The sequence below is a fragment of the Arctopsyche grandis genome, chromosome 8, assembly GCF_051622035.1.
Source record: "Arctopsyche grandis isolate Sample6627 chromosome 8, ASM5162203v2, whole genome shotgun sequence".
NCBI classification, from domain to species: domain Eukaryota; kingdom Metazoa; phylum Arthropoda; class Insecta; order Trichoptera; family Hydropsychidae; genus Arctopsyche; species Arctopsyche grandis.
In genome coordinates this window covers 3,817,715-3,831,449 of record NC_135362.1, presented here as the reverse complement: position 1 = coordinate 3,831,449, position 13,735 = coordinate 3,817,715, and the positions used below count along the sequence as shown (strand labels likewise).

At 35.5% G+C, this 13,735-nt stretch overlaps 1 protein-coding gene across 1 annotated transcript in view; it reads right to left on the bottom strand.

The window, feature by feature from the left end:
* The window catches only part of LOC143915309 (uncharacterized), an 88,469-nt gene that overhangs the window by 7,012 nt on the left and 67,722 nt on the right, over nucleotides 1-13,735 (bottom strand). The window contains exons 26-43 of the mRNA XM_077435879.1: nucleotides 13,148-13,192; nucleotides 11,414-11,583; nucleotides 9,658-9,806; nucleotides 9,461-9,577; nucleotides 9,243-9,389; nucleotides 8,395-8,713; nucleotides 7,778-8,321; nucleotides 7,120-7,253; nucleotides 6,858-7,033; nucleotides 6,514-6,672; nucleotides 4,782-6,006; nucleotides 4,582-4,711; nucleotides 4,351-4,506; nucleotides 3,755-4,097; nucleotides 3,548-3,678; nucleotides 3,354-3,475; nucleotides 1,701-1,875; nucleotides 1,498-1,622 (exon numbers count right to left, since the gene is read on the bottom strand). Coding sequence (XP_077292005.1) covers nucleotides 1,498-1,622; nucleotides 1,701-1,875; nucleotides 3,354-3,475; nucleotides 3,548-3,678; nucleotides 3,755-4,097; nucleotides 4,351-4,506; nucleotides 4,582-4,711; nucleotides 4,782-6,006; nucleotides 6,514-6,672; nucleotides 6,858-7,033; nucleotides 7,120-7,253; nucleotides 7,778-8,321; nucleotides 8,395-8,713; nucleotides 9,243-9,389; nucleotides 9,461-9,577; nucleotides 9,658-9,806; nucleotides 11,414-11,583; nucleotides 13,148-13,192 — 4,367 coding nt within the window. The remainder of the gene's footprint in view (nucleotides 1-1,497; nucleotides 1,623-1,700; nucleotides 1,876-3,353; nucleotides 3,476-3,547; nucleotides 3,679-3,754; nucleotides 4,098-4,350; nucleotides 4,507-4,581; nucleotides 4,712-4,781; nucleotides 6,007-6,513; nucleotides 6,673-6,857; nucleotides 7,034-7,119; nucleotides 7,254-7,777; nucleotides 8,322-8,394; nucleotides 8,714-9,242; nucleotides 9,390-9,460; nucleotides 9,578-9,657; nucleotides 9,807-11,413; nucleotides 11,584-13,147; nucleotides 13,193-13,735) is intronic.

Here is a 13,735-nt window from a genome sequence, read left to right as displayed (position 1 = left end):
CTTTGAACGCCGATAGGCGTTGTATTTTGAGCATGTACAAAGTAAAAAAGAATACTACCCGCTAAGCCTTTCCAAGTAGCATTGAACATGGGTCGTGTAATCCGTGTCAATGTTTATAAATACTGGTTTACACAGGAATTTCTGAGTTTATAACCATAGCATAATTTCCCGATGCAACTTCCCTAACTGCTGAGTATTTTAGATTGTGGCTTGGCATTTAGATTGTGAGCTTTACATTTTAACAACAATGTCGAAGACGGTACTAGTTTTTGAAGAATACATTCATTAATAGACATCTTTGTTTATTTTATATTGTTGCAAGATATATTAGAGAGTCTAAACCAGAGAGATGTAATAAGAATAGAGGGGCCCTTACGAATAAATAATTGTTGTCAATTTTACGCGGTACGTCTCTATAAATACGCTACATCGCACGGAATACAATTGGATCAATTTACTTATAAAAATGTATCCCATGTTGTGTATTGTGTGTTTTTGAATGTATTGTGCAATTTTTACCGATGCTTGCCCATCTTTCGAGTAATATAAACAAACAGAGAAGATTTTATCGGACATACGTCGACCACCAAGCGTCAAATATGACTAATGCTAAAATTATTTAGATCTGTCTGTGGACAGAATGTCATTTGACTACAAAAGAACACATAAAGCCACTTCTATTAATATTGCATTTCTCTGGTCTAAACACACCTTTACAAAAATCGAAATCCTCGGCGGTAGTTATCTAGGTTTTGTTTGGATTAGCTAGAATTTTTATACCTGCTCTCTATGGGATTTCTAAATAATTCTAGTTGGAAATGTTAGTGAAATTTTCAGCGTAGCTGGCTTTCAACAGAAAAGATGTAAGCACTCAAAGGGTTAAACGTGTTAATTACGATTATTTTTCACCATCGAACTATCGGAAGCGATTTAAATTTCTATCGGTGACCAAACCGCGCAAAATGGCAAAGTTTCAAACCGATGGGAAGAATGTAGGAATATTAGTAGAAACATAGCCTTGTAAATAGACCAACTCAGTAAAGAGTGATCAGTAAAGATCGGCGTTAGATGGATGCTGTATTATACAAAGTACATACCAATTAATATCCAGAGACATCTATCGTCAAATTTGTAAATTTGCAGCATTTTATACAAATCAGCGAAATTCGAGATTGCTGAAAACTCGAGATTTTGCGAGAAAATGGGTAAGGTTGCCAATTTTTTGGGACTATTTCAATGAAAATCAGATAAATTGACAAACTCTGGTAGGAAACGATCGACCTGGAGTCACAAATTCAAGGTCTGGCCAGAAGAAACCAGTGGGATTTGAACCCGTGACCACTCTGTTCAAAGCGTTATATGCTAGCCACTAGTCTATTATGCTGGTTATATATGTATATACTACCAATCAGCTGATGATTTGAGTTTGACCTACCACATGATTACATTCTATTGCAACAGCTCCACTTAACGACATAAATACGTGTCAATATTTACCTTGGCGGCTGAGTACTATCGAGATCGATACTGGACGAGTTCTTCGATGTGGATTTCTTATTGCGAGGCTTCTTCGGTGGTGCTTTCGATATGCAATTGATGCAATACCACTTTCCTCGGGGCATCTGAATCAAACAACAACACTGTTAAGGTCATTCCACAATGTCGGAACATATTCCAGACTGACTATGTGGACAGCTTACTTTGTTCATGGGTGGATAGTGGCAGTCTTGGTGGTATGCTCTTGGACAGATGGCACAAGGTATCAGACGTCCTTTGGCTACCGGTACCATTGTGCCGCCACTAGAAATGGTACGACCTCCGCATACAATGCATACTTTTTCACCGGTAGCTTTGTTCAAACACTCAAAACAATACCTGAAAAGTAAAGATATGTATTAAAATAAAAAAAAGAATAAATGTATAAATTAAGATGGCTTGGGTTCTCGAGAGGTATGTAAAGATAGGGGAAAAATTCGTTAAACACGTTCAACGGGGCGTGTACCACCGGTGGCCACACGGATAGTGCTATAGCAGACTATAATTTTACGGTTCCACTTCATTGAGCACCCCAACACTAATTCCTATAAAACTTTAAAGATTTAGGGACAACTCATTATATAAAGTGATTTAATGCCGTCCGTCGTGATACGCGTAACAGTGCCACCACATGGGCAAATGTATGAAATCATGCGCCAGGCTGAATGTGTTAATGAATTATCTACAAATGGTTGTTTTCACTATACGGCTTTTTACTCTTTCAAGTCGGTTTGTAAGAGCCAAAAGTTAACCTGTATTAATGACAACATCCAAATCAAGTTCTGTACGCGGTATATTTGGCACAATGATTAACACTTGCCGCACTATGATAGATAGCTAGTGACCAGAACTTGATATATTTTATTTTATTTCACCAAATAAACTAAATTCAGAACCTTCATATTTTATGTATTCCTAATCAAAACCTCTGTAATTTGAATTAAATTATTACGAAATAAAAACATTGATCAATATCAACAGAAATAATTATTTTCGTGGGAAGCCTCTTGTACACGTGCCTCAGAGATACGAGAGAGACGGTAACAGTGTGAGAATGATATCTGCTTTAAAATGACGTCATTTTTATAGCTTATTACAATAATCAACCTCGAAGATTTTGCTTTACTTTAATTTAAAACACACATTTTTAACTGGAAACTCGGTGTCCAGCGCAGTGACTAGCGGACTTTTTTAGCACAGTAAAGCAAGTGTTAAGCTTGCACAACTGATATGTAAGGTTCATCCTTCAAACTGACTTATCTACTTTCACCATACATATCTAAAGCCCCTTAACGTCTTCTATGGAAGCTTTGTGCGACAAGTCTGTAGCGCAGCTGTCTTCCATAGAATTTCTGAACTTTCCGCGGGATTTTGAGCCTTATATGCGCCTATTTCAACTGTTTTAAGGTTCAAAATTGGTTGAATATATTACTGAGAGTTGAATGCCATCTATTCAATTTGCTTAAAATGAATATATACCAATCAAAATTAGTTTTTTATGGAACCATACTGAAACCGCGTTTATGTGACGTCACGTCTGTTGAACAATGGCGACCATACGTCTCAATTGTATGAAGAATGATTATTTGACAATTAAGCCAAAACTACGAGATATATTATGTATTTTATTGTTTAAAATAATACTTTGTGTTAATTAACATATCTGGTTACTTGAGTAAATATTAAAATCTGTATTTAAGGTCGAAAACTCGATTGCCAAATTCGCGTACAGGGCTTGTTCGCTATATTTATTGCCGCGGGCAAAGGGTTAATGATCTCTTTTCGAACTGAGCCATGGTAATTATTATAATATTTACCAGTCTCCTTCTGGAATCTTATCCATTTTCGGTTTGAAACAATATGTGTGATATCCTTTATCACATCCGTCGCACAGTAGTAACTTATCTTCTGAATCGCCGCTCAGACAGAATTGGCAATTCTGAAATTCGATTTTAGATTTCAAAATTTCGGTAAAATATACTACCTTTCCTTTATAATGGCTTACACGTACGGCTTTCATTATACTTTTATCCCACGCAATGGCGGATTCAAGTGCGTGAAGCACCATGGCCAGCTGTGATGTCGTTTGACAACGAGCAGCACCTTCTCGCCATGTGGCTAAGCCGCGTGGTATTCCGACGGCTGTAACAAAATAACAATCAATACGATGTACCACCCCAAAACATGGAACACAGCACTGAATATAACATGAATTAACCTTTAGTGTCGTTAGTGGTATCTGTGTGGTTATGAGTGGGACTGGATGGCCGAGATCCGACGGGAGTGTCGGAACCGGTGTGAGCATTATCATTGGACGATGTGACAGGTGAAGAGTTTGCAGGCATAGCAGAAGTTGCTGGCGCTGATGGAGATCCAGCTCCGAGCGGTGGTCGTAAATAGCGGCGTTCTATAGCAGCTTCCAGACTCAGGAGACGAGCTCTAGCGTGCTCGATATTGTCTTCACAGTCATCTCCCGTTGGAGATTCGTCACTGCGCGTTCCTGGTTTCCAACCTTTGATTTGCATCGAGGCGGCTGCAACTCTATCTTCTAAAGCTTCCACCTAAAATTTATATATTTAGATTGTTATCCGAATGTTTCCTCCACGTTACACTGATATTCTATATTTAATCGGTATCTAGCATATTTGATATTCTACATATATTTAATCGCTCTAGGAGTGAGTTAATATAGATGGAAGCCTTAAACTGTAAGTCACACTCTTTTTCTTTAGCAGCACTCAGTAATAATGAAGTGAAGCTAGTAAAAAGCCTGTAAAAAATATGCATAGTGGAATTATAACGATTCAAACTGACCTGTTCGAGCAGAGCCATTTCAATACGATGGCAAGTTTTAATGCTGAAGCCATCGGCAGAGTCGGGACTTGGAAAACCTCCATTTTGGGCAATTACACGATCCAAATGAGATATTGACAGTTCAGTCGCCAAGACGTCCCCTTTCTCTATGTGTATCTATAGAATCAATAGAAAAATCATCATGTTATAACTGGATTTTTATAATTTTTGCAAATGAAAATATATTCTCACCTTTCCGTTCGTTTGTTGCAAGCTTAGCAAGAACGAATTGTGCAGTTCTCTTTCTCTAACACCTCTGAGATGGAGCTTCTCGAGCACTTCTTGCAATTGTTCCGTATCGGAAATACGCCACCAACCATGTCTGCAACAAAGTCATTGTTGAAATTTATCTATATAAAACAAAAATGTATCTAAATAAGATTAAAAGATACCTAAAATCTTTAGTGACGAAGCTTCCGTCCAACTTTTTAGGGAGGCCATTAATTTTGCAATATTCCAACTGTTCGCTCTCTTCTGGAGTCATCTGTATTGGAGCCGGACTGTCACAACTGACGTAGGCAGTAAGAGCTGACAGATTGACATTAGAAAAGTTCGGCATGAAGCCTTGATTGCAATTGGAAATATTATTTATATACAAATGGGGGGGAAGTTGAATTTTGACTTTGGAATTATCAGACTTGCTACAGTCATGATCGTCCATAGTTTCATTCGCGATGTTGTCTTTGCAAATAATATCCAGCATTGGAGCTTCATCCTTGTTACAACCGGCATCTGCCGTTTCACTATCGCTTCCGAAGGACATTTGCTTGTCGACAAAACTAGCATCGATCATTTCCTGATCGAGACCGGACATGGTGAGACTACAATCAGCATGATAATAAGTGGTGTTTATCGGCTGAAGGTTATGGATGCCGTTTGAATTCGAAAAGAGGCCACTAGGGTTGTTGAGCAGGTGGAGGTTGTTGACGATATCCCATCGGTTTCCTTGAGTTAGGATTATTTCAGAGCAAGTCGTCGTGTTGTCACAGAAAGCCAAGCTGACGAAGTTGCCGATGCAATTGTGTGGATTTAAGAGATCTATCGGTTTTTGTGGGACGGATTCTTTTTCATGTACGTTTTCTGTTTCGTTGTTTGCTGTGTTCATAGACAACACTGCAGATTCTTTGCGCAATATTGAGAACCATTTTCCATCAGACATTAAGGTGTTTAGTAAAGTGTCGGCTTTATCTGGATCGTTTGTCTCGTCTTTGACTTCGACTTTCTCTTCTTTGATTGGAGTCTCTGTTGATTTTCCATCATTTTCTTTGTTTTCCCAAGGTTGAATCACGGATTCGGCGATCTTTTTTAATTCTTCTAAATTATTCGTAAGTATTCCGTCTTTCTTTTCGATCTTGACCACTCCAGCACTGTCGGAATCTGTATCTTCTTTAATTTCGACCTCATCCGAATTTGAAACATCAGCTTTAGCAGTGTCATTTTCAGTTTTAATTGTCGCATCACTTTTATCATCATCTGAATTAGAATTGTACGCATTTTTTCCGGATTGAGGCTTTTGAACCAGAAAAGCTGTCGGAATGGAGTCTTCAATATCCAATAAATAATCTTCAGCAGATGTATGATGCTGGATGAATTTTTCTTCAGTTTTAATCGGAGAACCTACAGAAATATAGAAAAAAGTCAGTAAAAGTAATATTCTACGTCGAGGCCATTGCAATGATGACAAGCAAATGCAAAATCTGTCTCAAACACATATTAAAAATTTCATGCAAACATTTGATCAGCAATCAACTGGATGTTTGAGTCTGATTGATTTCTAACCTACAAGTAGGCTTCTCTTACTTGTCATCACATTGCGATGGCCTCAAAAAAAAGTAAAAATAACATAAAAACATCATAGCATCAGACTAAAGCTCTAAGAAACAATATTTTGCAACAAGTTTAAAAAGAAAATAACGGAAATCAATACAAAAAAATCAAATCACATTGAAAAATAGTACAACAGACGCGAAAATCAGACATACAATAATAATAAAAAAACAAATAATAAACATAAAAAGTTTGCACATTCAGATGAAGAAAGTACAATACAAAAATATATAACATTTATAAACAATTTTCTTTTTATTTTATTTATTTAGTGTTTTGTTTATTTGTTTTGTATACCTTCGACTTTTCCATGTCCCATTTGTACGTTTGATTCGTATTTAATTATACGTGTATGATCACTGATATTCAATTCGGTTTTAATATTTCTGAACTCGAGTTCGGACTGGAGCTGATCGTCAAACCCTTCTGTACCATCCTGATACTTAGATTTATTGCCTACACAACGAAAACGAATTTCATATTTTCAAAATACACAATCATATAGAAACAAATGTAACCGAAAATCCGTCTAAATCGGAAAAGCGATAATTCTTCAATGCACGTTACAAATCTTAGAGCAATAGTTTCTTAATAGATATTTTATTATACACAATTTTTTTGGTTTTTGTGAATATAATGACCTTTTTTGTTGCGTAGTCGACGGCCTCGCAAGCGACAATTGGCCTCTTCCTCCTCGCGGCGTTTAGCATTCACCTCCATTCTCTCGTGATAGTCTAAAATTTCAGGCTGAGCCGATTCCATACCTTCGACATATATCCCGCCGCACTTACTCAGTGACCAATACCTTCTCCAATATCTATAAATAAGCGTATTTACGTCATTGAAACTTTTGAAAATGCTTACATTAGACTGATGACAGACGGAATTGTGGTAAAAACAAACCTATCTTGTCCGTAACAGTTCGCTCTCAGAGCATGAGATCCGGCTATTAAATTCTGCAATTGTACGTCGGATTGTTTGATCAGTCTTTCCAACTTTTTAGCCAGTTCTTCGGCAGGCAAATTCTTGTCTTCATCCTGATCAAAAATATACAAAATCAATTAGGTGTTTATAATAATATGTGTGTTTGCGCGAAACTTTGTATCGAATGTGTGAATAAATAATCTAGTCAATGTCTTAAGGATACTATATTCTTTTTGAATGTTTTTTATTAAATGGCAACTCTCTTTTTTTACATTTATAATTGTAATAGCAATGAAATTAATAAATGTAAGTATGTAAATAGTAGATTATTTTTTAAACTTTAAGTGTATTATAAACTCAATTTTCATATTATCAGTCAACTATCTCTAACGACCTTTCTTATGAATAATTCGCTAAAATTACTAAATTAATTATTCAAAAATACGTTGAGTCTTTGAAATATTTGTTATCTTTTATCAATAAGTGACAAATTGTCCTATTAATTCAAACGCATTCACCAATATTTAGTAATATGTACATATTTTCATAATGCATTAGAAAATTGAATGAAATATAAGTAAATATTGGACTATGATGAGTCCCTGTATTATTAATGCATAAATAGTCTGAAAATCACCTCTTCCGGTTGAGTTCCTTCACTTTCAACGTCGCTAAGAATCATTTCACTGTCTCCCATGACACTGTCTTTGTCTGTCAAATGCAAATCTTTGCCGATAATTGATGTAGCAGTGCCGTTAGCTTTCGCTATATCCATCATGCCTTCTTTCTCTTGATCTTTCATATACGGAGCGGGAGCCGCGATCAGAATAGAATTGTTGATTGAATTCACTAAATCGTGCGGAGAGTCGATTTCATGATTAATCTCATTGTTAACAGTCTTTTCGATGCTTTCATCGATCTCATTATTATCTATGACAGTCTCTTCCAAGGATTTTTTATTGAAAGTATTATTTAGCTCTGAATAGAAGTTATCGTTTTTGCTTTCACAGGTTTCCACATTGGATATATCGTTTTCTTTGTCGTTGACGGACTTTTCCTTCAACATTTGCTGGGCAGCCAGTTCATTCTCTTCGACCATTTTCTGCATACGTTCCAAAGCAAGTGCCTGTTGCTTTTCAGCATTTTCCATTCTGACTTTACGACTGTGCATAACCTTCAATCTAAAATAAAATACAGCTTGAACATTACAATTCTATACAAAAAAGTCTTGAATAAAAAAACAATACGACTTACTTTCTAAGTTTAGTATCGACGACGTAACGATCCTTCCTCAGTTGATTGAGATTCTCCAGGGAGGCATCGATCTGCCGAAGCACCGGTTTACTTTGAAGCAAGTTGTCGCAGATGCGGGCTAGGATATTTGCTTTGGTCGTTGGATCTAAAGCAGCGTACGGTCGGACTCGAAGCCTCTCAGCCAATTTCCATGATGGACGGGAGTGCAAATGACGGTAATACTGAACGTTACGACCATGACACGACTGTTGCAATACATCAGTATCATTTTGATGATGATCAGCTACACGTTTCTCCCGATCTCTCTCCGGATTAATACCTAAATTAATTAACAATGCAATTAATACACTTCCTAAATTTTAAAGGTTGTGGCTATTTGCAGGTACTATAGCTGCGAATTATTGGCTATTTGCAAGTACTATATCTGCGACAGACGCAAAAACGAACTTATAATCCGATTATAATTTCTTACATTTAATGTATTCTAGACTTTTTTAATCAATCGTTCATTATACATGAGGCAAATAAATTTCGCACGTTATTATAATAGATTTATATCATTTAGCTAGTTCGCAGCTTGTACTTGTATGTAGGTATTATACGTTGTATATGATAATAATTTTCTAACAATTAATAATATTAACTAATTTGGATTATATTTTTTACTCTACGTCACTTTACGAGTTCGAACTAAATTTTAACAGGTTTAAAACAAAATTTTAACAGTAAACACGCTGACAGTGACAGTTCACGCGCATGCGCAGAAGGCTTTGCGCCTGTCGCAGATATAGTACCTGCAAATAGCCACAACCAATTTTAAATAAAAAATCATAATATTTAAATCACACCTGTCAAAACTTTCACTTCTCCAGTAGCATTAGCGTACAAATATATCCGCAACAGTTCACTAATGTTGGCTGGTGTGATTTCATTAGTACGCAACGTCTGACCGAGTATTGTTGTGTGTCTTCCGGGATGAGGAATACCAGGATCCTCTGAAATCATACATACCTTATCAATAAAAAGCTACAGAAAATTTACTTCAAGCAATGAAAATGTATCTTACCGATTGCGCAAGCTAATAAGTGAGTCAATACTGATATGAGATCTTCTTCAGCATCGGCACAACAGTCAGGTAGCAGTGCCATTTGTAATGTGTTTAAGCTCGGAAGAGCTTCCATGTCTACAAAGAATATATGTAATTAATATTACCGTCTGTGATACATATGTATATCAATGAGTGAAATTTTATATAATAATAACCGAATCCAAGCGTTTGACCAAAGTTGTGTAAGAATTCGAATACCATCAGAATGTCGGCCATGGCTTGTCCTGGTAGTTTTAAACCAGGGATTCTATTGTAGGTTGGTAGTGCTTTCTGGTCTGAAAGTGTAGTGTCTTCTTGTGGTTTTCTGCATGCAAATATAAGAAGTTGAATTAAAATTGTACAAACCGAGGCAATCACATGACGTTTCATTTAATATAATAAGCCTAATTCTATGCTCAATTTAATTTATGAAGGCACTATAAAAATTCCATGTTCCGATTATAACTGATTTCTCATAAATATGCAGGCCAATAAAATTTTAATTCATTGCTTGACTTAACGGTCTACAAATGGAGTAATTATGTCTCCGATTTATTGACTACATTTTGACAATCTATGTCATTTGCATTTTAATAATAACAAAATATAAATCATCTGACAGAAAGTACTGGCTGTAATAAAGCCAAAAAAACCTGGTCTTTGGAAAAGTATTGTAACGTGGGAACACAATAAAATCTGCCGGCTAAAAAGTGCATTCAAGTGGACAACAGAGACCCCCGGATGAGGCCAAACAGTACTCGGTAAGTACCTGCTAGAATTCTCAGAATCCGGACGAGAGCATGATACTGTATGTGCCTGAGAGCGTGAGACTGTAAAACTGTACGTGCCTAAACAATGTATATATTAATGGATCGGAGAAGCCAACTTGCCCTTTAAAAGGAGGTACACTTGCTACTGAATGACCTCCAGAATCATTCAATAAATGCTGTGAAGCGACTTTGGCCTTTCATTTGGATCCTCAACCCACCCTTACGCAACTGTATTATGAATCCTAGCAACTAGCTTGTCTATGAACAATAAATTGTCCAATTAATTACTCTAGCTTTGACTGTAGGTTTCATTAACATCATGCATGTGTCAGAACGATAAAAATTGCTTGGCTAAAAACATGTTTTCTAAACTGATAGCTTTAACCGTTTGCCCGCGGCCGTCTTCTATGGAAGCTTTGGGCGACAAGTTTGTTGCGCGCGGCTGTCTTCCATAGAATTTCTGAACTTTGCACGGAATTTTGAGCCTTATATGCACCTAGTTCAACTGTTTTAAGGTTCTGCCATCTATTCAATTTGCTTAAAATGAATATATACCAGTCAAAATTAGTTTTTGTGGAACCATACTGAAACCTCGTTTATGTGACGATACGTCTCAATTGTATGAAGAATGATTATTTGACAATTAAGCCAAAACTAAGAGATATATTATGTATTTTATTGTTTAAAATAATACTTTATGTGTTAATTAACATATCTGGTTATTTGAGTAAATATTAAAATCTGTATTTAAGGTCGAAAACTCGATTGCCAAATTCGCGAAAAAGGTGCCGCCGCATACAGGGCTTCGCTATATTTATTGCCGCGGGCAAAGGGTTAAAAGGAGGTACACTTGCTACTGAATGACCTCCCGAATCATTCAATAAATGCTGTGAAGCGACTTTGGCCTTTCATTTGGATCCTCAACCGACCCATACGCAACAGTATTATGAATCCTAACAACTAGTTTGTCTATGAACAATAAATTGTCCAATTAATTACTCTAGCTTTCACTGTAGGTTTCATTAACATCATGCACGTCTCAGAAAGATAAGTTATTCGGCTAAAAACATATTTTCTAAACTGACAGCTTTAAGCGCAGATCTGTCACCCGTTACTAGCATCAATAACTTATGTACTGTACAAATACAGTAAAAAAAATCACCTCAATTCAGTCAATAGCTCAATCTCTTTTTTCCGTTCTTCTAATCGCTTTTCTTTGAGCAATAATTTGTCTAGCAAGACTTGATGTTTCCTCTTTTCTCGGTCTTCGTAACGACGTCTACTATCTAGCTGTTTGACAAGAGCCATATGCTGCCGTCTCCTTTCACGTTCCTGAAACAAAATGATGTGTTATTTACTCACCAACGTACGTAAAAATTAAAGGCAAAAACAAAAATTAAACGACGACTCGTATTAAAATTATATACAAAAAGGAAAATTACACTGAAATATCAGATTACATCATTAATAATTCACTAACAAATATAAAAAGCCTACATATTAATCAAAAAAATATATTAAAATATGACGAACAAATATTTCGATCACACGTGCAATGAAATTTAGTACGACAAAAAAAATAAAAAAATAAAATAAACGATTAAAATGAGTCCGAAGTGGAACTGAACTAGTCATAAAACTAGGATACGGTGATGATATAACTTTTAGTGAAGGAAATAATGAAAAGATATATATATTTTTAAGATAAAATGAAAGCAGTGTGTATGTATGCATGTATGGGGATATTAACATGCGCATGCTATGGATCGAGGGACATACCAGCTCCGCCGTGAACATCATCTCACGTTGCTTGCTCATCTCCACAATGTACATCTGGGTGATGCGAGGTGGAGTAAGGCAAAAAAGGAAAGAAACACACACACATGTACACACCATTTAAATGAGAGAAAATAGTTTGACAATAGTTCACACATTGAAAAATTAAGCATATCATAATAATGTATATCGATCGTTATCACACAAATATTCTGTATATGTATATATATATATATTTATATATATGTGGGATTGGTATGAATGAGAATATTTTAAAATGGCAGGCCTGGCGTCGCTTTGCGCGTCACTCGCTGGTCGAGCCCGAAGCGAAGACATTAAACGAGTTGTGTAAAGACTTTGACTTTGAATATCCTCCCGCACACATTCATGGATCCCATATATGTATATATAGAATTAATTCTATATGTGATTCTATAATCGTCTATTTCAGTATTTGCTTTGTGTGTTTCGTTGTTTTGGTTGTTATACCGTTAGCTTATAAAATATCGATAAGATGTGCTTTATCTATATACTAAGTATCAATAAATAAAGTATTGTTGTCATGAGAAATATCAACCTTGAGGCTTTTTTTTTGTAGGAATCAGATACGTATGTATTTTAGATTGAAAAACATTTCAAAACTAAGTTCCAAACCAAACAATCACAGACTACGTACAAACTTGCATATGCAAACAAATTGAATACATATTAAGTATAAAAAAATAATAATAAATTTTGAAAAAACTTGTCTAGCAACTCAATATTTGATAGATAGCGAAAGTGACGGGGTACAGTAATATATTTATATATATTAATAATAAAATTCATTGTGATCACACAGAATGATGTCAATAACACAGTAATACATATTCTATTCAAAACAAATGACGTACTAATATTCTATTATCGGATTATTAATGTGATATTGACTATAACAATACATAATAAAAACAAACACGAGTACAATATATTCCAGTTATGCCTTTTTATTTCAAATTTAATATCAAATACATCCTAAAAATAAATCATCGAAAAAAATTAGTTTAACTGGTATTTATTATACAAGAATTTTCATTTATTAATTAATATCAAGAAAAATTATAGTGTAACATAAACATACCTGTTCTTTCAGCAAAACTGCCTGCTGCCGTTTCAATTCTCTTTCCTGAAACATAAAAATAAAAGAAATTATAATTATATATAAATATACAATTTAATAAGGGAACAATTCAAACGTCCATTTTATAAAATAAATGTGCATTTCTAAATGATTGCATTAAAAACTTCGCTTTGGTTATTGAAAAAAATATTTGCTACTTAAAAAGCGGATGAAATGTGTATTAAAATGACAGATGAACTGTATCGACAACGTCGCAATGTAGTTTACAATCTATAATACATCGACAACGACCAGCGATTCTCTCTACAGGATTCCTTCTTTTTACTCTTCGGCTTGCGACCTTCAACACCTACGACCTTGGCTTCCACTCTACGGCCTGACTCAAGATTCAAGAACCTCGACAATTACACTTCATCAAACAGAAACGCATGTGGTATTTACTATTCCCAAATCCATAAAGAATCCAGTTATCAATTCCTGAGTTGAGGCATCATTCATATTCATACGTAATACGTAAATAAAAGTAAATACTTTAACAGTTGACAGTTGTCAATAGCGGAAGACTGCAACGTTGCCACTTTTTGTATC